Source organism: Varanus komodoensis, unplaced genomic scaffold, assembly GCF_004798865.1.
Source record: "Varanus komodoensis strain SLA01 unplaced genomic scaffold, ASM479886v1 scaffold43, whole genome shotgun sequence".
Taxonomy (NCBI): Eukaryota; Metazoa; Chordata; class Lepidosauria; order Squamata; family Varanidae; genus Varanus; species Varanus komodoensis.
This window is the reverse complement of record NW_025335985.1, coordinates 5,993,873-6,019,355: the sequence shown is the minus strand read 5'-3', so window position 1 is coordinate 6,019,355 and position 25,483 is coordinate 5,993,873. Positions and strand designations below refer to the sequence as shown.

Sequence of the window (25,483 nt, the reverse complement as noted above, 5' to 3'; positions counted from 1 at the left end):
CCGTCCCCGTGCACACTCAGAAGAACTGAAATGGAATACTGAACCTTTCCGCACCAGGTCTCCTCAAGCTCAGTACACCGGGACTTTTGCTCTCTGCCCAAAGCCTTGGAAAAGAAAACGAAAGGAAAAGAAGAAAAAACCAGACCACCGCCACAAGGCTCAAGGGTGGCGCCCCATCGCCGTCCGCACAACCGCGGGAAGCGCCGGCAGAGTCGCTTTTGTTCTTGTCTCTGTTAAATGCAGCTCGCGGGAAGCGCCCCACAGTCTCTGGCGTGAAATACACTAAACATCTTGATGAAAGACTGTTTAATTCAAGAATCTAAACAGAGCAAACCTGTCTGGTTGTGTTACGAACATTCCTGAAGAGGGGGAGCAGAGTGAAGTGGGGGAGAGCCATCTTTCTTAAAAAAAAATCAGAACACAGTGCTGGGACAGGAGAGAATGCAAGAACGGAGACATTCCGCAGCAGGCTGTCTTGCTCGGAGGCCCGGAGGACGGGAGGGGGCGTGTGGGGGGTCGAGATCCATACAACGGGAGAAAGCAGGAGACGCAGGTTGGGTTGGTGTTTTCCCCGCCCCCGTGTATATATATATAATTTTTTTTGCTGAACTGTCAGTGGGTCACAGCTGCTCCCCTCTGGCAGAACAGGCGGGGCAGTTTGACAGAGGCCGGGGGAGCAGGTCACGACTCCTCGTTGCCAGAATCATCGTCATCGTAACAATCGGCGTCCTCCTCTTCCTCCTCGTCTTCATCATCAATGTCGTCGTCGTACAAGTCGTCATAAAGCAAATCTGAGCTGTTGTCATTGGAAGGCACTTTAGTTTTGATGCAGTACTCTGCCAGCGTGGTGGGGACCTTCACCCCGTCCTTTTCTGCTTCTGCCTTGGTTGCCTGGACTTGTTTCCTGCAAAACAGAGGCAGACGCGCCTGCTCTTCAGCCGCGGAGCCCGCCCAAAGCCCACCCGCCCAGGCCGCCACCCTCCGCCCGCAAGCAGCAGCCCCATGAGCCCCCGTGCGCTTCCCGCGGGCCTTCAGCCAGGGCACGGGGCTCCACCGGCCCCAGGTTGGCCTCCCCCCTGCCCCCCGCTGCAGGTCAGAACGTGCCCCGCAGCTTTGCTCGTGAGAGGGGAGTGCTGGGCGAGGCGGCTGTGGTCCGATGTTCGTCGCAGAGGCCCTTGCCTTCTGCTGTCTGGGCATTGCCGCCGCCCTCCATGGCCTGCCCCACCTGGAGAAGAGGGGCAGCCACCAGGGGCCAGAGGCAGCAGGCGTGGAAAGTGGCCACTCGGGTGCCCGAGCTCTGGTGGGAGCTGCTGCTGCACTGACTTCAAGGTTCAGGAGACAAGGGGATGCGGAACAAACCCTTCAGGGGCTGAAGGAACAGCGGGTGTTCGGCATTCCACCCTGGCCAGCCCCGGACTCTCGATTCCAGAATGGGACAGATCTCATAGGAGCATTTTGTTACAGGACGAAATCGGCACGGGTGCTGCAGCAGAACGGCCAGGACGGGGCAAGCTGCGAGGACGGCGGGCCACAGCCGAGGAAGCGTGTGAGTGTGCGCACACAGGCGAGAAGAGCTTGCTGCCCACACCCCAAGCTGCCCCGAGGAGCAGCAGCGTTTTAAGGACGTTGCCCCCAAGTTGGTGCCTTCCAGAGACGCTGGAGCCCGACCCCCAGCGCCCTCCGGCTCAGTGATCGGCCCGTGCCGGTGGGGAGTGGCTCTCCGGGGGCTCCAGCGGCTTTGCTCCCACCCTGCTGGAGAAGCTGCTGGGGACTGAGCGGGCCACCTCCGCCACGCAACCGAGGGCTCTGTGGCTGAGCTGCGCTCCTGCCCTGCACGCTGCGCCTGCATGAGGAGGAGGAGGAGGAGGAGGAGGAGGCAGACCGCCGCCCAAGTCTGCTGCCAGGGCCCCCACTGTGCCTTCAAAGCCATGCGGAAACAGGCCTTCCTCCTCAGGACACCTCGGTGGAGCTCAGGCAGTGCCTTCCAGGTGCGGCTCTCTGGCTGCGGCAGCGTTGCTCGGGAAGCAGAACGAGGCCCCAGCGAACCTCTGGCGGCCACGAGCGGCCGATGCTGACCCGGGCAGGCGCTGCCCCAGGAAAGGGGGCCCTGCTGTGCTGACTCGGCTGCAGGGCTTTCGGCTGGGCCCCGTGGCTCGCTCAGAGTTGGCTCCACCCAAGAGATGGCCCCAGTAGCTCCCCAAGAGGAAGAGCAGGCCCCGTGGCTTACCGAATGATCTCAGCATATTCTTTGTCTTTTCCTTTGCTGTCCCTCCATTTCCTGAACATGACCGAAGCATCCACGTTGGCCGGAGAGAAGGTGTTGGGCTCATTAAGCAGGGAGATGACGCTCAGCAGAATGGTCCTGGGGGAAGCGAGAGGAGGGAGGGGAGAATCAGGACCACACGGCGTGCAAAGCCACTCGAACTTTTCCATGGCTGGATTTTGGGAAGACGGCCCTGCCGGATCAGGCCAGAGATGTGTCTCATCCAGCGCTATGCTCCACAGTGCCGGCCGGATGCCTCGGCGGGGAGCGCAACGCACCACAGCGCAGTGTGAGCGAGCCAAGCAGTCGCCCTTTCGAATCGAATCGCTAGGCAGGGCCACGGACGGAGCTGCGCAGGAACGCTTGCCACCCGCATTCCTCCGCTGCCGCTCCACAGATGCAGGGCGGGTGAGGCCAGTCCCCCTAGAGAGCAACGCAAAGGTCTGGGCCGGGCTGGTGAGAGTGTGCGCCCCCTCTGCAGCTGCTGCATCTCCTGCCCAGCCGGGGCGGGAAGCCGGCTTCTCGCCCTGGTCTGGAAGACTGCGCCGCCCATGCCCCAGTGCGGAAGGGAGGCGTGCGCTCGCTCGCTCGCACAAGACGACGTGGCTGGCCTGCCACAGCCATCAGCCTTGGGAGAATTGCTCTTGCTGAGGCACCGCCGGAGCGGCCTGGTGTGGTGCCTCCCAGGGAGGCTGTGGCAGCGCTTCCGGGGCCGCGCCAGGACCTACCTTGGCCCCGGGTTTGCACAGGGCAGGGCGAGGGGTGAGCCACACAGCAAGCCAGTCGGCCAGCCAGCCAGCCGCCTGTGTCAGGTTGCCGAGGCCGGCCTGCTGGCTTGCCTCGCGGCAGAGTCCGCCCCGGGCGCAGAACGGTGTTTGTCCCGACACTGCAAATGCAAAGGGCCCCCGTACAGCACTCCCCTGCTGGCGGGGCCCAGCGGGACGGTGTGGGGCGTGCTCCTGCCACCACCCTTCCCCACAGGGAAGCCGCTCCGGCACGAGCCCCACCCGCCTCCCTCGCAGGAAAGGCCAGGCTGAACAGCGGCGGCGTGGCAAGAGGGCCCGGCTGGCCCTGTGGGGCTCAAGGCCCCCCGCTGTGTGCCAGGGGGCTGCCCGTTTTGCCCCACAAGCAAAAGACAGAGGAAGGGCCCCTCCCCACCCTCCGGTCACCGCAGAGACGGCACTCCAGTCCCGGAAGCCGCTCTGCCTTCACGTGGTTCCTCTCCCCCAGGCAAGCTTTTGAAATGGGCCCTTCGCCATTTTTGGCAGGCTGCACCTTAAGAAGCCAGGCCACAGGAAGGCCTGAACCGCACGCCTGAATACGTGGGACACCCAGGAACAGGTTCAGCCCTGGACCCGCTCTGTGAGGGCGACCCCACGTTTGACAGTCAGCGGCACAAAGGCCTTGAGCGCTCAGCCTGAATTAAGCTCCGAGCCGAACTGGGGGGTTGAAAAAAGCACCGAAGCACCTCAGACAGATCCTTGTCTTCTCTCCCCCACAGGCAAGGGGAAGCGGCACGGAGGGACCCTCGGAGCAGCCCCTTCCCGCTGCAGGGCCTCACCTGACATTCTGGGTGGGGTTCCACCTTTCAGACGGGAGCTCTCCACTTTGAGGGTCGTCTACAGGCGGGTGAAGGATTGAAATACATACATCTCCATTCTGCCAAAAGAAAAGGGACACGCGAGGTCAGGCTGGGCAGTCGGCGCCCCTTCGGGCCTGGAACCAGCCTCTGGGGACGGAGCGCCCTGTGTGCACGCCGGCCTGGCCCCCTCTGCCGGCCTCTCATTCCCCTCATAGGCAACTATTCTCCCACTCAACTGCTTTCCCCACAGGTGGAAGCATCGGCCACCGGGCCTGGTCGCCCCACACCTTGCCCTAGCCGCCCGGAGTCCCCCACATGCGCGTGGCCGCACTGCTTTCACCCACAGAACGGGCTTGTTTGCTCGGCACTCAGGACCCCCAGAGTCCCAGGAGGGGGCGCCAAAGCGCCGCAGGAGAGCAAGTCCGCTTCAGCCAGCAAGGCCCCAGCGCCAGGCCCATGGGCTTGAGGCAGGACTGCGCTGCCACGCCAGGGCGGAGGGAAGCGTGAGCGCGCGCGCAAGCGGAGGACTGGCACCTGGCGGCCGACACACGCTCCGCAGCTTGGGCCTCGAGGGCCGGAGCAGAAGTTTGGCGGCTTGCAAGGCACACAAGCGCTGCATCGGACCGCGGCTTGTTCCCTGGACCGCGGGCTCGCACGCCCAAGTCACCTCATCCTGCCTTCTAACCTAGGAGCACCCCTCATGCGCCGGAAGCGGCTCTCCCCCAGCCCAGTGCCCTCCAGCCGCCTTGGCCAAGCGCCACCAGCATTCCTGACCATTCCGCATGGGATTTACCCGAGCCGGAGGCTTCCTTCCTCAACAGTTCGGCCACTTCTGCCCACCTTTTCTCTTTTCCGCTGAATTTTTCATATTGTGACCAGGGCAGCGCCAACAAGCGCTCTGGCTTGCTTGCAGCAGCGGTCACGCAGAGCCCCGGTCCAATTCACAAGGCCAGACTTCGTGTGGAGACCCCTAAATGCCTAAGACCCAAATTCTCAGCCATCCTGGCACTTCAGCTTGTCTGGGGAGGCCTGGTCCCGGTCCCAGGGCTGCCGCTTCAGCCGTGCCCCCACTGGCAGCATCTGGGCGACCATGTCCCCTTCCAGAGAGATCCTGCCGTCTCGCATGCCTCTGCCCCTGGGCGCCAATTAATGACCCATTTATGCAGCCTATTGTTTTGCGGGCTGGGTCCATGGTGCCACTGCACTTCCCTTTGTGCAGAGAAGGGCCCTGGCTCCACTCAGCTTGGGCCAGAGTTGAACACACTGCGCTGTCCCGTCCGAGGACTGCGCTGCTCCCACTGTCCCGGCAGGAAAGGCCTTGCCACCCATCCTGCTGAGGGGGGGACCGAGCGCAGCGGGCAGAAGTCCTCTGCCCCAGCCTCAGACCGTATCCCCCGCAAAGGTGCTCTGGTTAGCGGGGAGCCTGCGATCGGGGCCGGCGGTGCTTCTGCAGGCCTCAGGGGCATCCACGCCCGGCACGGAAGTGTTCAGTGGGAGGAGAGGTGCTGCACAGGTGGGAATGGCCGAGCGCCACTGGGCAGGCCGAGCGAGCAGGAGGGACCACGGCAAGCCAAGGAGGGCAGACCGGCTGCCGGCGGGCGCAGTGCAGGCCCAGGTTTTTATGTCTTATAGAACAGCTCACCAACTAAAGCTCCGAAGTAAACTCATCCCAAGTGCGGGAGTCCAACCCACCCTGAGTTTTGGCAAGCACACAACAGCTCCAGTGCTCAAAAACCGCGCCTCCTCCTCAAGCAGCCCCTGGCCTCAGCCCCTTGCAATCCCAGCGGATCTGGAACGGCACCACCTCCAAACCACCTGCCTTTTGTCCACAGCCCCCATCCAGAGATGTACCGACTACTGTCCCCTGCCCTGTACAGAAACTCTGCACTCCCAGGGGGCTCAGCTGACCTCAATGTCCGCTCACCGGGAGCTGGCGCAGCCCTGCCGGCCAGCTGCAGCCGCCACCCTGCCCCTCCAAGAGGCCCCCTAACCGGGTGGCCGCCACAGCCGCTGAGCCGAGCCACGCAGAGCCACTGACGGGGCGGCCTGCGAGGGAGCCAGCGCTCCACGCCCCAGGAGCGCTGGCAGGGGGCATCCCACACCGGCACCCAGGGGTCCACGTGCGAGCAAGGCGGGCACCCGCTGAGCTCAGCCACAGGGCTGAGACGCCCAGCTGCCGAGCGGTCCCCTCCTCCTCGCACGAATGGCAAACATGCAGCTATAGAGGGGGGCACGTCCCTGGATCCAACCGGCCCCCAGGGTCTCCTAGCAGGGGCATGCGCACACGGTGGACCATACTAGCCAGTCCAAGAGGCCGAACTGCCAAAGCAGAGGAAGCACACGCCGGGAGGGACACCGCAAGAGGCCTGCCAGCCAAGATGTGAGTGCGGCTGACAACCCATGGACGGGGGGAGTTACAGGAATCTGTGTGGCATAGTGGTTAAGAGCATGGGACTGGGACCCAGACGATCTGGGTTCGAGTCCCGGCTCAGCCATGGAGCCAACAGGGTGACTTTGGGCCAGTCACAGGCTCTCAGTCCAACCTACCTCACAGGGTTGTTGTTGTGGGGATAAGATGGAGGAGGAGAACAATGTAAGCTGCCTTGAGCCCTTTGTAGGGAAAAGGCAGGATATAAATGGGGGGGGGGGAATCTGGTGGGATGGCAAGAACCAATGGGACGCGGCCGTCTCTGAACAGAAGTTGTGCAGGAGGGGCAAAGAAGGGCGTACGGGAAAAGGTGCCCTCTCTACGTCAGAGGCAGGGCAGATTCGAAAAGGGCGACTCTTCCACAGAAGCGCCGTGGGTGACAACACCAGGCTTGAAACCTCAGTTAGTACCAGGAACATGCTGCTGTCCCCCAGACCAGAATGCTCAAGGGGACCTTGAGATGGAAAGCTGGGGGTCTCCAGAAGAGCAAGTGTTGCAACACTGTACTTCCAATTATGCCCACACTGATCGCATGAGCGTTCTCCAGTCACAAGAAAGATGCTACATTTCTCACTGCTCCATGGCCAACTGAGCCCTGGAAGAGTTGGTTGCAGAATGAGTCAGAGGGACAGCGACCCGGCATTTAATCCCAAGATCCTACAGACTTAGTACTAGACATTAAGTTCTGCTCAACGTGAGGAAACTTCTTTAAAAGGAAAAGGAAGTTGAAAGGGGAGTCCAAAGAGCTTAAATCGCTCAACATGCTTAACAGTTATGCAACGGTGCAATAACTGGATGCATCCCGCAGGTTGAGCGAGAGAGCACGGAGTCCAAAGATCAGCAATTTGGTTAATGGGCAGGTCACAGGAGCCATTTCAGAAAACAGTCTTCTTTAAACCAGGGGAACAAAAGGAGCTCGAGCTCGGGAGAAGAGATATGAGGGGACAGGACCCCCCCTCCCCCATTTAAGGGGCACTATGCCAATCGGAGAGATTTCTGTCAGCACATCCGAAGTGGGAAGCTCAAACCACAGTTGGAGCATTCGATAATGACGTTCAAGGAGAACTAAAAGAGGATGAAGAGTCGAGAAACTGAGGCGAGTGGTTTTGTCAGTCTTTACTTCAGAAGAAGCAAGCCGTCCTGGGACAATTTTCATGTAGGATGGGGAAGAAATATTTTAAATAAATAAAAATAAGAAAAAAAGAAGGTATCTGAACTGCCGCTTTCAAGGGAGTCTGAGGGACTGAGGCAACTGGCAGTGACAACAGTTCTTGGCCTCATGCACAAACCGAAAGTGAGCAGATCGCAGGGCCCAGGTGGTGTCCACCCTACAGTTCTTCAAGAGCTCAAATATGAAATTGCTAAACTTTTAATAAAATGCATTTAATAATGCACGTTCCTCAGATCAGCCTCTGTATCTGACCAGTGGAGGCTGGCTCATGAGTGCCGACTGTTAGAGATCGTTCCAGGAGAGGTCCAGGAAACCATGCCAGTTGCCTTAACATCTGTTCTGGATGACAAACTGATTGGAGGCAATAAAGATAAAATTAGTGAGCACGGAGAAGGGCAAGCTCTGCGGAAGAAGCATCCGCTCAATGTTTGCGAAGGCGGGCCTGTTTCACTACCCTTTCGAAGTTCTCTGGCAGCACAAATAAGCATGTGGACAAGGGTGATCCGAGGGAGGGAAACCTCTGAAAGTCCAAGTGACGCCTGAGCAACCAGTGCAGGACAAGGTCCTCTTACGGATCAGAGGTGGTTAAAGACTAGAGAGTCGGGAGTAGGAATAAATGGGAATTTCTCCTGGTGCAGGGATGTAAACGGTGGGGTTCCACAGGATTCTGTACTGGGACCAGGGCTGAAATTAGGAGCTAGCAGTCCAGTGGTCAGGTTTCCTGATGACACCGAATTAACGAGGATGATTAAAAGCCAAACGGATCAGGAGCAGCACCAAAGGGATCTCTCCAAACAGAGAGAACGGGTGTCAGAAGGGCAAATGCTGATCAATATAAGCAAAGGCAAAGTAACGCACGCTGTGGCAACAACTCCCAAATTCGTATTTAGGCTGGTGGGATCTAAGCTTGTGTTGACTGACCAGAAAGATCTGTGGGGCTATGGAGAGCCCTCAGTGTGAAAAATGTGAGTGACCCGTGGGGCCGGAAACAAAACGGCCAACACCACCCTGCCCTTCTACAAACCTCTGATACACTTAGAATATTGTGCACAGTTCTGTCTCCTACAGGATGACGTGCAGAGGAGGGTGACTCAAACTCTCCAGGTACTGGAGACCCTCCTGCATCAAGAAAGGTTCTAACATGAGCTTAGATTGCTTGGCTTAGAAAAAAGGCATGCAAGGGAAGACAGGATTCAGGTGCACAAAGTTGTACCTGGTGTGGAGAAGGTGCACAGGGAGACATTTTTCTTCCGTGCTTGTATTTATGGTGCCTAAAACACTCATCCCATGCAGCTCATTGGTGGGAGATTCAGGACAGATAAAATGAAGCCTTCCTTCACACAGGGCAGTTACAACTACAGAATTCCCTTCCACAGGAAGTGGCATTTGCCACCAGTGGCTTTGGATGGCTTTAGAAGAGGACCAGACAAATTTGTGGAGGTGACGGCGATCCGTGGCTGTGAGCCCCGATGACAGTATGCAGGCGGGGGCTGTTGCCCTCCTGTCCTGCTTGTGGGCAGCTGGCAGGCCCCTGCTGACCTAGAGAGATGGTCGGTCTGATCTGGCAGGGCTGGCTCATCCTGTGAGTAATCAGACATACATCCACTTTTATTACAGATCTGCGATTTTCGAGTTAGCCTTTAGCCTTGCTGACGTGTTCGGTCGTGTTTTATATAGGTTGTTATGGCCACCCTGGGCTCTCTGTGAAGAAGGGCGAGATAAAAATAAGTTTCCCGACCACACGGACATCTCGGCACGGCCTTTGGGAATGACAGCTCTGCAGAAGGGATGAGGCGGTGGGTGAGCTTCGCAGAGCGTAAGTCAGCCCAGCAAAGAGGGAACCCAGTATCTCCCTTTCTGGAAAGAAGCTACCAAGAGACTGAGGAGGGCGTCTGCCCCGCATGGCAGTCCACTGGGGTTGCCCCACCGTGAGGCTGTGGCACGCGGGGGGTGCTTATGCCCCCCACTCCGAATATGCAGTCTGCACTGGAGGAGTGGCACATCTTGCAAACCCAGAGGGCGTGAGTTATGTGAGGGTTAAACAACCCCCCCCCCACAGCCCCACGGCCTATTCATAAATTATGGGAGGGTTGTTTATCGTTTGCCAGATTTGCAGGATATGACAACCCGCAATGTGGGGGTGGCGTATGCAGCCTGGGGGCCGTGGGGTCACAGCCCATCATGGCCGAACCCACAACAGGCTTCAGTGTGTCCCAACCCGGTGAGTGTGTCCCCTGAGCCACTGGGCAGCCTTGCTTCATCTCCACTCCAGGACTGCCGCTGCAGAAGACTTCCGACTTCTCGGAAGCTACTCTTTCCACCAGCTATCGCTTGCTTTTGACCAGCGGCCTTTCACGCAGGGGGAGCGGCTGGACAGCTGCCTGACCTGAGCCCTGCTCATGCCCAGGTGCTGAGGTGCTGCGCCACGCTCCCTAGATGGGGGACCACAGTGTGGGGTGGGGGGATTGAGCGGTGCTGCTGGCTGGGCCAATGCGCTCTCGACTGGGTTAAAGAAATCATCAGCGTCGACAGCAGGCAGGCCGAACACGCTCTCCACCAGCTTTTGGTATGCCTCTGCTTTCAATCCATCCTCTTCCACATGGATGGTCCGATAACAGACCCTTAACAGTCTGGCTGAAGGCGAAGACAGTCCAGTCCTGCTTTGACAGGCCAGGTTCAAGGTGCAGAGAGGAGCCAGGACTTTAAGTCTGTCATCAGAGAGAAGCATGCAAGGAGAGACTATGCTGGACTGACACGCTTTTGTCTTGCTTGAATAGCACGGTTGCTAGAAGTGCAGCTTCACCCACAGCCTGAAACTGCATTGTTGCCTTCATAATGGTGAATACCTTCTTTTAAAGAGCCAGGGGAGGGGGAAGCAGGCGAAAAGAGCAGATAACAAGGTTGCGTTGTCCCAGTAACTTGGCCGAGTTGTGCAATGCAGCGACCTCTGCTTCGGCAAGACGAGCCGCTCCGTGCCCACACACGCACCTACCTCATAAATGTTGGGGTGCCACATTTTGGTCAGGAATCTGAAGGTTGGTGGTGAATATGGATAGTCCATAGGGAATTTAATGTGAGCCTGAAAGAGAGAGAGAGAGAGAAAAGCCACAATTTACACAGTCATCTAGCACAACCTGGACCTGAGGTGTCAGTGCCTACGCTGGCTTTGGCGCTTCTCTCTGCCCACTTCTCCTCTTCTGGAGGTCTGGCTTCCGGATAGTAAGCCCAGGGGCAGGGACTCCTTATCGACTGTGGAGCCTGGCACTTTAAGCCAGCAAATAGGCAAAGCAGCGAGAAGAGCTCGCCCTTCCGTGCTGGGGGCTGTTCGCTTCCCTCCCCACTGAGCACCCCCGAGGCTGGCCCACAGAGCAAGCAAAATGGCTCCGGCGATCTATGCTGAGAAGGGCAGGAGATGGAGCGTTACGAAAAGTGACAACCTGGGGAAGTTTGAGAAGCAAAAAAGCACTGGGGCAGGCCAACAAAAGGGTTAATGAGCTGGACTCTGAAAGATTCAGAAAGGAAGAAGTTATAGGACTCAGGAGAAGACTCGGGAGTCTCTGCAAACGGAGGAGGAGGAGAAAACTGATGATGAAGATGATGCTGAAAAACTGCCCACAGCCTAAGCTCTCTGGGTGGTGCACAACATTCAAGTCTCCCACCCAGATTTCAACCAGGCCCTGACTCTGCTTAGCTCCCAAGACTAGGCAGGACCAGGCAGTTCAGGCTATGCAGGCATGACAAAGTGCTCAAGGATAAAACGGAGCTGGTAGAGCACTCAGCGCATGTCCTAAAACCTTGCGAAGGAAACAGAAGTGAAAGGAGGCAACCCAGCCCCCCAACTGTTTAACATCTGTTATTTCCTAGAAGTCACCAGATACCAGCTGCTGAGACCCAAATACAGCCCCTCTCTTCACTGGCCTATCTCACAGGATAAAATAGGGATTGGAGAGAGAACCATGTATACCATCGTCTACTTCTTGGAAGAAAAGGTGGGGTTTAAGTGAAAGAAGCCATCTTTTTCTGGATAAAGACAAGGAATTTGTAAGCTGTGTGGAAATCTGGGCACACAGTGAGACTATGTCATATCTTTAAAAGAGCTGAAGTATTTGAAGGCTGTATGGGTCTGAGGGGGACAGTTTTGGCAATGCCACAAGTTGAGCTGCTGGTAGTCTGAGAGCCCAGCATGTGGATACCTGCTTAGTTCACACCCATCCTGAAGGACGCTGCAAGCTTCCCTAGATACAACTCTTCTTTGACCAACCTTCCGGGTTAGAGACCTCCTGCCTGCCCACCTGCATAGCAACTGAGGTTGCAGGTACACAGTCTACGTGTCGGCCGCTGGCTCCCATGCGGAAGCCAAGCAGTGTCAGCCCCTGCCGTGCAGGCACTGAAGAGTCCTTCCTAAATCCAAAAGAGCAATTCCAAAAGGGTAATTCCTGCTAGGTTAGGTTCCAAGTCTGATCCTACGTTAGCAAGGATCAGTCATGCTTTTCAAGCAAGGCTGACAGCCACTCCCTGCACCAGCCTTTTCCCACCTGGACGGCAACACCAGCTGGGCACGCTGCGTGCAGCAGTCCAGCCCCTCTGGAGGAGACCCACCTGGGAAAGGTGCCTACGTTTACTCCACGGCTGCACCTCTTGGGCTCCGTGCCTAAGATTAGCAAGCTCCTCTGGCAAAGGACAGTCAGAGAGAGGGGAACACATCCTCCAAGCAATGCATTCACAACGAAGGAAGCACCGGATGTCACAAATTGATCTGACGCTGGCATGCAAGTTCTGCGAGGCCGACTCATCTCTCTAGCTCTGTGCCACCTCCAGTTTAGGCAGGCCCGGAAAAAAAATCCATTAATAGCACATGGTATTTTCAGAAGTCAACACAAACTCCTTATTCAGCAGCTGCCACGGCTGAATTACAGCGCTCCCCACGCAGCAGTTTTCCAAACACTTGCAGATAAGGGTTCTGCTCTCTGAGTGGTGTCATGTATTCGCCAGCTCTCAAACCAGACAGAAACTGGGTTAAGCAGACTCTCCTGGAGGAACCCGCTGCAGGGAGGGCCTTTTCGTAGTTGGGGCCGCCGCATGGCCTGGGCTGCCAGGCGCTTGGCGTTGGAAGAAGAGGCTTCCTGAGGCGGCTGTGCCTAAGAGAAGGCACATGAATCTTCTGGGGACACAGAAGGGCTTCTGTCAGCTCTGAGACCTAAGCAGCAGGCATCCTTCTCTGGAATGCTTGTGAGATTGAGCAAGACCAAGCAGAGCCAGAGGAAAGGCAGACTCGGGTACAAGCAAGGTTAGGAACTGACTAGGTATGCCAGCACCAGAAGCAAAGGAAAGGGCAAGACATCTGGCACGGCATGTATCAGAGGTGAAGGCAAAGGCAGGAAAGGGCGGAAGTCAAGACATGAGTAAAGACGGGCTAGTGCTGGAAACACAATCTAGATCGGGAACACAAAGCAGCCTCCACAACTGATTGCATCGCTGTGGCAAAGCTGAGCAGGGCCGGGAAGCATTTTGTACAGTCTCCTGCAGGTTCGCCAGATCCCAATGGCCTTCATCCTCCAAGCACTTACAGATATGCCAATCCTGCAAGCACTTGCAAAGCAGACCAGGCTGTCTTCTCTATCAGGCCACCAGGGCTCTGGTGAATCGCTCCGCAGATCTTCACAGCTTCCAGCAGAAAAACCCTCCAGCAGTTTAGCACAAAAAATTACTATTTGAGCATTTCAGTAGCAACTGCGTATTTCGGTCCCACCATCCATGTGCCTCGGTACCAGTGTGACATGTTGGGACTTTCTAAAACGACGGCTCAAGAATAGGGAACAACCTTAGGCTGGGACAGTGGGGAAGCAAGAGGGGTGCAGGGAGGGCCCCTGGCTAACTTGAGCGACATTCTTCCCAGGCGGCTCATTCAGGTTCAGAGGAGGTGGCAAGGGCTCGGAAGGTTCATGGAGGCCAAGTGAAGATGCCTGGGCAGAGCATGAGAACCGGCCTGCCCTGGAGAAGGAGGGAGACATTTCAGGAGAGAAAGAGGCGGTGACGGAGGGGGAGCTCCTTGACCCTGTACGGCAGGGGTCCTCAAACTTCTTCAACAGGGGGCCAGTGGAAAGGTGCCGGCGACGGGCACAGGCTGCCAAGGCGGTGCAGGCGGAGGGCGCAGGCCATGGTGGGGGGTGGGGGGAGAACGACGTGCGCGCACGCAACGAGGCAGGGTGGGCATGCGCGGAGATAGTTTTCTCCAAGCGAGTCCAAAACGATCTCCACACAAGCAAGTTGCCACTTCACCGCACGCGTGCGGCAAGCCCAAAACCTCTATGGTGGGCCGGACGAATGGGCATGGCAGGCCGGATTCGTCCTGCGGGCCGCAGCTTGAGGACCCAGGCTGTAAAGGGATGGCAGGCGAAGCAAGTTGACCAAGTGTCCGTGGTGCTGCCGCCATATGGCCCTTTCACCTCTCATGAAAGCAAAAGCATTCTCTAAAATGCGTTGAGCAACAGCAACTGTTTTCTACAGGTCCTTGAGAGGCCTTTTACTCTCTCATTGGCTTCTAACTTGGGCCAGTGATCCTTCAAATGGCAGTGTGGGTGCCGAGGAAACTGGGCTGCCGTAGGGGCTAGGCCTCCTAGTCCTATAATGCAGCCCGTTACGCGTGTCATTTCTAAGGCGGAAGGGGAGGAAGGGCTGGAGCACATGGCTGACTTGCCAAGGGCTTAGCCAGGCGGGTGCTGAGCGGCAGGCCCTTTCAACCTCTGTGGGAAGGTCTACTCAACTAGCTGATACAGGAGGATTTCCTTAGTCCCACTGCATGGCATCAGGGGAAGAGTCTCCGATGCTCCGGGCTATTGGCCCTTAAGCGGCAGGACCCACCCTGATGGTGAAATCAGTGCTTCTTCCTGGAAGGGAGAAGAGGTATTCTAGCTCTTCCTAATGGCCAATATTCTGACTCTGCTCTGTCTTCTAGCACGGACTGAAGAGTTTTACTTTAAAATGCTTTGTTTTGATCTGCCTGGAAGGAGGCAGAGGAGACCTGCCGTGACATCTTGGATTTTCTGACAGCTCCATGGGCCTTCCCAAGGGAACAGATGGATTCAAGATTGCACGGCCACTCAGCAGACGGCCGCCTCAAAATGAGGACTTGTACGTGTGAAAACCCCAGCACAGAGCAACCGAACTATTCTCCATGGAGGTGGTTCAGATGCGGTCGCAAGTAATGCGCTGGTGGGAGAGAGATGTAATGAGCGTGCACGGAATGCGCACTGGAATGCACCTATACTAGAAGGAGCCAAAGAAGAGGCAAAGGGGGCTGTGGGGAGGGGGGCAGAGGCAGCTGGCTCCCCATACGGAGCAAGAAACTAGCACGTCGGCTCTGGACCACCCCACGCCTTCAGTCACCCCAGGATAAGCCGGACCAGCACTGTTCAAACTACCTCAGAACCGCCATTCAGCACCGCAAGCTGCAGAACAGCCCGGACCCACAGCAGCTGGCCCACTAATGGAGAGCAGCCCGACTCTGACAACCATCTAAATTTGGGAGTTTCCTTTTATTTACAAGGGGAAATGTTGGCCAGGGCGACTTATTTTATATTGTTAATTCATTTTATATTTTTAGTGTATTATATTGTAATTGATGTTTTGTGAGCCGCCCCAAGGCTTCGGCGAATGGGGCGGCATAGAAATTTTCTAAATATATAAAAATAAATAAAATAAATAAAAATGCCCCATTAATTAAAAAAAAAAGGATGTTCCCAAATTGAGTGGCTGCCATGGAAACGGAGACCGTAGGTTTCTATTCTGGTTCTAAGGGATGTACAGGAATTTTTCCTAGTGCAATAACTCTTCTAACATCAGCACTGTTACCAGAAAATCCAAGACCCTTCCATCTGCAGGAGATGCCCTGGCTGAATGTTCTCCTGGCTCAGCCCAGTGCAGAGTAAGAGCACAAGACGGGGCGTTCTCAGCGGGGGCTCCCAGTTGCAGAACGCCTTCCCAGGATGCAAACATTTTGAAAGCAGGCTAAACGGCAAGACAGCTGCAGTCAGAGTAGCCCAAGAGCTCAAACCAAGGCCCCAAGGCAACAGAAAAAGATGGTTGCTAATAAGAATCCTCAAGCTGCACATAAAACAGCTAGCATGCCCCCACCCCCCCTCGCCACCACCCCAACCAAGCACCCTCTTGCTGCAGAACTTGTGGCGGGCAATCCCATGCTTTCTGACCCTGCCTACACCATTTCTCTCCCGCCTCAAGTAATTGCTCCAGAGGGAACCATTCCCCTCAAAACTTCCACAGAGCGTCTCTCCTGGGGTCCCAGCCAAGGGTCAATCCTGACAAACAATATACTGAGACCAGGCTAACACTGCAACCTCCACGGCTCATTTTACTTCAGGTTCTGGTAATCCTAATGACTTGAAACAACTCTTGATAAAAGAGAAAGAAAACAGTACAAAAGCAAGACTGCCGCTGGATATTAAAAAAAAATGTTCACAGAACACCGTTAAAAATGAAGATATCGATATTGTGCAAGATATGTATAAACTCAGTCATCAATCCAAAGGGGGGGGGGGCTGCAGCCAATAAATTCAGAGATGATTGAGACTTGGAAGGGCAGCAATGAAGGAACTAGAAAAGAGAAACCCATTTCTTGGGTTTGACTAAGCGGCTGAACAAAAATCTATGGGGTACCACTTCTCTTGCTAAGGCAAGCTCATGCTCCAGACCTCGTGCTGTACCCCAAAACAGAGTGCAAGGTCTAAGCTGGAGCAATGCTTTGCTTTCATGCATGCCTGGCAAGCGCAAGTGCGTCTGCCACACCCTCCAGCTCTGCTGGGTTCGGGGGGTGGGAAATGTGCTTGCCAGGTGAGCACAGAAGTACAACAAAGCCAAGGCCCGCTCGACACTCTGCGGAGGCAGGCCTCAGCCCTCCTTCCAAGCCCCAGGACTGGAACAAGCTACTTCAGCACTTGGCGTGGTAAACGGGGTGGGAAATCTTGGAGGCCTGACGAACGTGACCGAACAGCTACTGTTCCCATTGGAGGTACCTGTGAATGCAGTTCATGAGCAAAGGGGAAGCACGGCCACTCCACAGGTGCTCGTTCTCGGACGAGACACCTTCAGGGTGTTTGCCGCATGGCCTTGTTCAGGCGTCCTGCGAAGAACGACGCACGATGCATCTCCAGACACAGCTCATTATATTCCGCTTGGCCTTCCCTTCCATCGCTGAAGCAGGAAAGGGGAAAGTCAAGTCTTGCTGGAGCCCTCCTTGGGTATCCGCTAACATAATGGCGAGCGGTGTGGAGGCCCTGTGATTGAGGGCTGCTTGCACAAAGGGGTAGTAAAGACCTGCTAAGGGATTTCTCAAAATTGGGAGATGCTGGCATTTAAAATGCCAAATGTGGTTCAATCTAGGTATACAAGCGATGTTTGAGGAGACAAAAGCAAGACTTCAAGCTGCAGACATCGGATGGCATCTAAGCCAGCTCTAACTGCCCAGGAAAGAGATCTTGGGGCTGCTGGCCAGCTCAGTGAAAATGTCAACCATTAATCCCATGAAAGCGGCAAATTCAATGCTGGGGGTCATTATGAAAGGAACTGAAAAGAAAGCGCCAAATAGCATAACTGCTGCTATACAACTCTAAGGTGAGAACACCGTTGGAACGGCACACTCCGTTCTGGTCGTCACGGCTCAAGAAGAATATTGTATGGCTGGAAAGGGGCATCTAAGATGTGCGGGGGGGGGGGGGGGAGAACAACTTCCTAGGAGGAAAGATGGTAAAATGTTACCGTTTTTAGCCTTTAAAAGGAGGAATATGGTTGGTATACATAAAGTTATGTATGATGTGAGAAAAATGAGTTTTTCCGTCTTCTTTTCTAATGACAGTCCTTAGGTAAGCTGTGGCCGGGACAGATAAAAGCAAGCATTCCTCCACAGAGCACGGGGTTAAGCTGTGGGATTTGCTGCCAGAAAATCCAGGATGGCCAACTTGGAGGTCTGTAAAGGAGGATCCTGGAGGACAAGGGCTGCCATCAGTCAGGACAACACCCTATTATCCCCAGGGACCGCTGCAGGTGTGCCCCCCCGCAAGCTTCTGCAGGCACCTGCCCGTCCACTGCACAAGCAGAAGGCAGCACCAGAGGGGCCACTGGTCTGATCCACGCCTGCTCTTGTTCTCTCATGACCTCTGCCTGCAAAATTAATTTCAGCTGGCAAGTAACCCTGCAGCCCAAATGCGCTAGGTTGAGGCACATCAACAAGTATTTAAATGGGTTTTTTTTTAATTAAATTTGACCAACGCAGAAAGGCCATGTCCTACTCAACTCATCACCCGGCTGCAATTCTGTAGCCCAAGAGCAAGAAGCTAGAGCCATCGTGCCAGTCAAAGTGGGCCACGGGGTGAATCCATTCTCGAGGGAAGCAGGGTCCCGTGCCACTGTTGGCAGGTACACATCCAATTGCTGATGCCTGCGTGTTATGAGGTGTTTGGCTAAGACCTGGCAACCATAAGCAGCGTCTTGCAGCTCCGCTTGAGAGACTGTTTTTGCAAACGATTGAGACGTGATAAAGCAGAGCACTTCTCCTTCCTTGGCAACCAGCGGGCTGCATGTTCTGAAGCGATGTTTCCCCTCACCAGGCAGGTTTTTCCTTCCCCTGCTTTGTCAGCACAGGTTGACGGTGCGCCTGCAGCATCGGAACAACAAAAGGGGGGGGAGGGGGGCAAATGCCTGAACAACATGCAACAAACAGGTCTGCTAAAATCCATCTCAATCAGAGCAAAACTGGAGTTTGGGATGGTCCTGTGAACTCTGCCCATGCTCAGAGCCAAAGACCGTTGTTGCAGGCTTCAGAGGAGAACAACGAACGAAATGGAATGGGGAAAGCAATGGAGGAAAAAACTGAGCAACATCGGGATTCCAGGACGGTGCCACAGCTCCAAGCCTGAGCTGGCGGCGATCTGGAGAAGCCTGTCTTTTCCTTCAGGAGTTGTGAGGAACCGCAGGACACTTCCGCTAGGCCTCGGCCGCATCACAGACCTATGGCCCAGCTGAAGCAGGATGGGCAAGGAGGGTGGAAAAAGTGACCGAGAGAACACAGAGCTAGGAAATGGATGGAGTCACAATGCATGAATTACGGGAGACAGATGGAGAGCTGCCACTGGCCATCCTTTACTGTGACTTCTATCAAGCACTTATTGGGGTCAATTCTCGTATTACCTAGAAATAAAAGGAATGTAAAAGAAGCCACGACTGAGGCGTCCCTGCACTGACCCCCCCGCCCCCATTCGCATCCCCAAGCAGAGGCATCCGTGCAGCGTGTCACCCTTCCCAACAGCTGAGCAGTTGAGCCCCAAATGGGTGAGAAGATGCATGCTGCCCTTCAGAGAGTCACAAAGGTCTGCCATTTTTGGCAGGCCGTGTGAGCCAGGCAAAATATTGTGGTTGCCAAGCCCTCCTGCTCCAGATCCTCAGAGAACTGGGTCAGAGCGAACTTCCTTACTCAGCCCTGTGTGGTCCTGGCACTCCAGGCACCTTGGCCACACGGCGGCCAAGGCACCCCCCCCCGCCCCCCACGTGCCTTCCGCTCCTGCAGCTCCAGTTCACAGGCAGGTTCTGACAGCTTATCAGGCTCGCCACCTGAAGGCAAGGCCTGTGCGTCTCAAGCCTGCCCTCGAAGACAGGTGAGCTGGTGTTTCCTTGAGGAGCGTGAATTGCTCTGAGCCAGTTCAAGTTCCAGAGCCTAAGCAGAAAAGAATTGATAGCGAAACAAGCAGGGTGTGGGGGCAATCTTTCCCACTCATTTTTTCCCAGGTCCCTATCAAGCAGATAGCAACCCGAACAAGTCTGCTGCAGAATGGCATGCGACATGACCACCAGACCACCACATGACCACTGGGCACGTTCACCGGAAAAGACCAGAGCAGCCACATGGCCCGATGCAACCCGATGAAGCCTCTCGCTTCCTCACTCTCATTCACCACAAGCAAGATGAGCATGTGCGCTCCGGATCACATTCTTCCACGTGCAGAGAGGCAGTGGCTGACCCAGCTGATCCTGCTTCAGCTGGATGCTGCTGACAGATCTCTGGGCTGAGATGCCACCTTGCGCAGTGAACCACGTTGCTGAGAGAGTGTGCAAGTCCAAGGATAACTGGCCGTCTGCTCCCACATGCAGACGGACACTCAAGCACGTGTGAGAAAAAGCACCCGCGTGAAAAGGCTATAGCAATAGGAAGAGAAGAGAGCATGAGATTTTTAAAAGCAATTCACTAGTAATGAAGAACTGTGTGAGGTAGAGACTTCAATTGTAGGCCGAGTTACTAATGAGAAATATATGTGAGCCTCCACAAGGAAAGAACAGGAAAAGGTCACCCAGGCCTGGCTTCCAAAGAAGGCTGTGCTAGAATGGAAGCAGGGATCTTCAACAAACCTGGCAGCTGCACCGAATTCTGCAGAATGATCTGAATGGTCAAGTGCAGTCTAGTTTGTGATCACTGGTGAACATCTGTTACAACTCAATTTCAACACGGACCACTAGAATTTCCAGCATGGAACAGTAAATTCCATGTAACAGCAAGGACCACAGAATGGTAAACGTCCCCACGACATCCAGTGGGATTCTTTTCAGTTGTACTCACGTGGTCAAGAACCACTTAGATTAAGAACAGGTATACTTACAATTTTATTTATTTACTTATTTAAAACTTTTATACCCCATCCACCACTTTGATGTCTTGGGATGGCTTACAATAAAGAACAATAAAATAGCAAAACAACACAGCATCCAGACATCAAGATAAAAGCCCCAGTTAAAACAAACTAAACATTAAAATCAGTAATGAACTAACATTTTGAACAGAGACACACACATGCAGCAGCTTAGAAAGGGGAGAGTTGAGAACTTGTTTCCAAGTAAAAACTGTGTAACCACACAAGAATTCTAGAGTTCTGTTCTAGGACGGCCTAGGAAGAGATTCTTTGCTTGGCCACACTGGACACCCTTGAACAATTTCTTAGTATAATCGCAAGAAGGCTCCAAGAGCATACAAAAAGAACCTGTGTAACCTGCCCCGATGTGTTGGGCTTATGTCCAAAGGAAACTAAATAGTGGGCTTTCCAGGGAACGTTCCTTTGGGTATATCAAGAAGCAACAGCTTGCGCCAATCAGCAGCAGATGAGTGACCCAGCACTTTGAAGCACGTGACAATCTGGAACTTGTCCTATCAGGAGAATTAGATAGGAGCCACGCGGCACCAGATGGAAGGGAAAGGCACCCAAAGGCTGCTCCGTCCACCCAGAGAAAACAGCACATCTCTTCCTGCAGCTCAGCAGGAGCTCAGGGCAACTGAGCAGCTATCAGATCGTGCACTTCTAGGAATGGGTGCAGAAACACAGAAACAGAGCGAGTCAGAAGGGGCCTCCCGGGCCCCACTACACGAGCCTCAGCTATGTAAACACAGTCCTGGCTACGGCTGAGGCCTGGGCACCCAGGTTCAAGGCTGAGTGCAAGAGTACCATCAAAGTGTGAGTCCGAGTCTTACGCGGAAGCAGAATCCCATTTTGCACAGGCTGAACTTGTTCCCCAGTCTGTTTTTCCACCAGGGCAGCAATCCCCCACCCCCCCCAAAAAAAAAAAAAACCCTAGATAAGCTCTCCTGAAATTTCATGTACAAACAGCATGAGGGTAAGAGGGACCCCTAAGGGACATCGCAGTCCAACAGAAAGCCCTTCTAGAACGGCTCCTCCAAGCAGAACTGCAGCCACTGAATAACAGCCCCCATCTCAGAAAAGTGCCCCAAGGAAGCGCCATCGCTGATGGCAATGAAGCCACCCAAAGGTCCAGCAGCATTAGCAGAGGCACAGACTGTCCACTAAGGCTGACCAAAGACAAATTGTTGGCCTGAGGCCAGAGTGAAACAGAACTGGGGCATCCATCTCAATCAGAAATCCCTGGAGCCGAGAAGCCGGCCCTCACCTCCTCAAGGATCTGCTCCATCTTCAGGCCACACAAATGGGAAAATATCCATCATGTCTGGACACCCAGGAGCCAAAGTGACGTCCACCAGGCCTGTATTAACAGTGGCGTTCAAGTCGGCACCGGTGCAATTGATTTTATCTGGAAAGTGCTGCACACACTGGTCACGGCGGAGTGCTGAGAGGCCCTTTCCTCCTCTTGTAGGCCAGAGCATAACAGGCCTCAGGTCACTTGGCAAAGTGCAGCTGAGCAAGTCCTGAGCAGAGGCAATGGTGGCAGAGAAGTACAAGTCTTTGCTGTCCTCACCGGCAATCACAGATCACCGTGGCCCCCAAGTCCTGCCTGCGACAGCAGAGAAGCCTGTTGCACAGAGCTGGGCATTTAATCCCCAGTGTAATCCCATCAGGTCTCCATGATGCAGGCCAGGTCAACAAACTCGTCCAGGATCAAGTCCGGGATCGCTACTCTTTTCCCATTTGTCGACCTTGCATTAAACCGTGGCCCCTTCCAACCCAGGGAGGCGGTCTCCTGGGACTGCTCAGGCTCCCCGACACAGGAACCCGCCTGGGAGCACCCGGCCCCCTCCTGCACTCCTCACGCCACGATGGCCCGGCTGCCTCCCGTCACCACATCCCCCTTGACCCTGCACTGTGTCAGCGGTCGCTCACTGTGCGGAAGCTGCCGCCGCCAGCCTCTTCGCCGCTTTCTGGCCCCTACTATCCATTAGGGCTACAGGCCACAACGCTGCAATGACAGCAAAAGCCACAACCTTAATGGCTTGGGACCTGGATACCTCAAGGAATGCCTTCTTCCGTATTTGCCGTCCCACCCGCTGAGATCGGCAGCAGAGGCCCTCCTCCGGGAGAGACAGCAGGAGGGTGAGTACCCGGAGGAGGGCCTTCTCTGCGGTGGCGCCCCACCTATGGAATGCGCTCCCCAGAGAGTCTGCCTGGCGCTGTCATTATTTGCTTTTCGGTGCCAGGCTATGACCTTTTTATTCTAACAACATTTTAATAACTTTTAATATTAGCTATATTTGTTTTAATCTGCAGCCAGGGTGGATCTGGAATTTTATTTGTATCAAGTTTTATATTATTATTTTTATTTATGTAAGCTGTCCTGAGGCTCTGTGAAAGGATGACATATAAATATTCTAAATAAATAAATAATAAACCATCAGGGTTATATTCTGAATTAGGCAACCCTTTCTGGCTCATGGCACTCTCTTTGCCAAGAGTATCCAGTTCTAGCTCCCCACTTCAGCCCCAGTACTTCTGTGTTCCCGCTTTCATCTTCTTCCGCTCCTCTCCACTGGCCCTGGCCCTTCCCCAGCCTCCCCTTTGTCCTGCAGCCCCTCACGAGGCGAGGCGGGCAACTCTAGCAGCCATTTTCACACTCCAAATGATTCTGCCTAGTCTGCAAGACGCCAGGGACCAAAGGGCAAAAACCGTGTTTCCGGTGCTTTGTAGCAGCTCTAGGGCATTCCAAGAAGGGCCACGGCCTGGGGGAAACCACAGATTACAGGTTCATCTGCCAGCTTCTCCAGGCCAGAATCCCTAAAACCTGGAGAGCTACTGCAGCTGCAGGTCAGTGTAGGCAATATAGAGCTAAAAGGACCAGTGATCAGGCTCTGCAAAGCAGCTTCCTCTGTTCCCCCCAATTTTGTTGTTGTTAGTCACAAAGTCATGTCCGACCCATCGCGACACCATGGACAACATTCCTCCAGGCCTTCCTGCCCTCCACCGTCCCCGGAGTCCACTCAAGCTCACACCCACTGCCCCAGTGACTCCATTTTAGCTAGAATTTAGCTTCAAGCTGTGATGGACCCCCTGAGCTTTCCACCGCTGCTACGGAGCGCAATTTTGACCCCTCAAACAGTGCAACATTTTTCACTGCCAAATCCGATGGCACAGCAGGGGATGCACCAGAAGGCAACCAGGGTCACAGATGGCCCAGGGGCCGTATCTTGCCCACCCTGGTATACACCACTCCCTCTTCGCGTCCAGAGTGTGGCGATTTTTTCAGAACTGCCTCTTGCCCCAGTCCCACGGTGCCAACCCTACGTCCTCTTGGAAGCTCAGTGTGCACCCACCCTTCCTTTATCCCCTCTCACTCACGCCCCCACCAAACACCTCTCCATCCCGCATGACTCGAAGCTCCTGGAACCTTCCATGCCAGCACATTAACATCGGGGTGCGATACAGCCTAGATTGTGCTAGGTTGTATTAATGCCCCAAGCCGACATTAATTGGGTCAAGTAGATCCAGTGAGCATGTCTGGACTCCTGAAATGATCAGGAGTGTTTTGACATCCTAGGTCTTAAAAGAGCAAGATGTCAGTGGAGAAGAAGAGGGACAACCACATCAGACAGTTGCTATTAAGGAAACCGAGTACCTGATCATACCTAGACACAATGCCAGTGACCATAACGGCACCTCTAGAAAGCGCAACGGCCTGTGTCAGGTCTAGTTCAACCTGTTTCCCCAGAGGCCAACCAGACACTGCTGGGAAACTCCACCAGCGCCTCTCAGGCAGGGGCCCCTGAATCTGGGAGGTTGCACAAAGCCTTCATGACTAACCACCACGGGGAAGACCTGTCGCCTTCCATGATGCAGAGCAGTCTTTCCCAACCCAGCTTGAGTAAGAAGGGTGCACAGATGACTACAGCATTTTTCCCTCTGAGATGTGTATTTCAGCCAGTTAATGCACAGTTTTCTACTTGAACAGTATAACTTTAATTTGATGACCCTTTGTGCTACTCTTTCAGGTTTTCCAGTTGCAGAAATCCTGGAGATGTGGGTATGGGAAGCAACTGTCCCTCAGTGCAGCCAGGCAGGCTCCCAGAAATATACTTGTGGGGCAGGGAGAGGAAAAGCACAGCCTGCCCACATGGGAGACTGTAAGAAAGGTTTACACCGGAATTGCCCCTCCCTGAGCACATTCGTTTAATCTATCCAACAGTGCCCACTTGAGCAGCAGAAAATAGGCACAGGGGCAATGCTATTTCTTTGTTCTATGTATTGTTATAGATCACCCTGTGAGAGCATCCTCAGAGCAGGGTTGCCGGAAGCTAAAAGTTACAAGAAGTCAAAACGTGCACAGAAACCAAAACTGGGACAACAGAACGGCTGTTGCCTGGCCCCAGACGGGCATCGAGGGAAGTTCCCTGGAAGTCACCTGCCGCACTTCAGAGGGACCGGGGCCTGCACAAAGCCAGAGGCCCAGGCTGCCTCCTGGCCAGGGCTTGCCCTGCCCACTTGTTCAAGGGGACCATCCCCCCCCGGGGGGGGGGTCCACAAGCGGCACACCAGCTGCAAAGAGGCGCTCTCAACAAGTTGCCGAGCTCTGGAGGAGCCCGCCCGCCCCCACTTTGTGGGAAAGCACGGCAACACCATTGTTTAGGCACTTGGGCACACAGCAGCACTCTCTGAAGGAATAATCACTTGCGATCAACGTTCCCCCTTGCTCCTCTTAAATATTTCAGGCAGCACTTTAAATTAGAACGCCAGCAGTGCCCTCAAGCCAAGGAGCGCTCATGAGTCACTGGCTGACAGGTCTACCTCGATGCAAAGCCTCTTGCTTTCCTCTGCAGCTCTCAATCCATACCGGCTTTGATCCCCCCCCCCCCCACACACACACCCGACTCCGCTGTTCCCTCCACCCCCGGCCAGTCACATGTTCTGTTCAAAACACATGGCAGTCACCTCTGTCACAGGCAGCCCTCACCCCTTGGAAGCAGCAAGGCAAAGGGAATTATTTATAGCCAGGGAAGTGTAAACCACGGCACTGCTGCAATGTTACACAACTCTGCGTCCCCACCACCCAGCCAAGCAGCTATCCTCCCAGCAGGACCCAGTTCCAGATCCTGCTGCCCCTGCAGAAACAGACAGCCCACCCGTCAGCTGAACGACTCTTCTCTGCACAAGGAGAAGGGCCAGCTTCCAACCCCGGGCTCAAGCCACTTGCACGTCAGTGTCTCTCACTGCCCTCTGCCCATCCGAATCGAGAGCTCACCCTTGCAGAGCATCAGCAAGCGCGCACCATTTCGTCTGTTCGCACTTCCAACGGCAGGGGGAAAACTCA

The 25,483-nt window shown here is 54.9% G+C and overlaps 1 protein-coding gene across 7 annotated transcripts in view; it reads right to left on the bottom strand.

Annotated features, from left to right (window-relative positions):
* Positions 1-291: 291 nt before the first annotated feature.
* The window catches only part of UBE2R2 (ubiquitin conjugating enzyme E2 R2), a 61,311-nt gene continuing 36,119 nt past the window's right edge, over positions 292-25,483 (bottom strand). For 3 of the 7 annotated variants that reach the window (XM_044443846.1, XM_044443844.1, XM_044443843.1), the window contains exons 2-5: positions 10,437-10,523; positions 3,825-3,922; positions 2,228-2,362; positions 292-904 (exon numbers count right to left, since the gene is read on the bottom strand). In XM_044443846.1, the coding sequence (XP_044299781.1) occupies positions 682-904; positions 2,228-2,362; positions 3,825-3,922; positions 10,437-10,505 (525 nt within the window). In that variant the 5' untranslated portion in view covers positions 10,506-10,523 and the 3' untranslated portion in view covers positions 292-681. Of the gene's footprint in view, positions 905-2,227; positions 2,363-3,824; positions 3,923-10,436; positions 10,524-12,043; positions 12,164-17,749; positions 17,816-18,060; positions 18,208-25,414; positions 25,440-25,483 lie in introns of those variants that run through there. The other 4 variants (XM_044443845.1, XM_044443839.1, XM_044443841.1 and 1 more) reach the window with 4 other exon arrangements.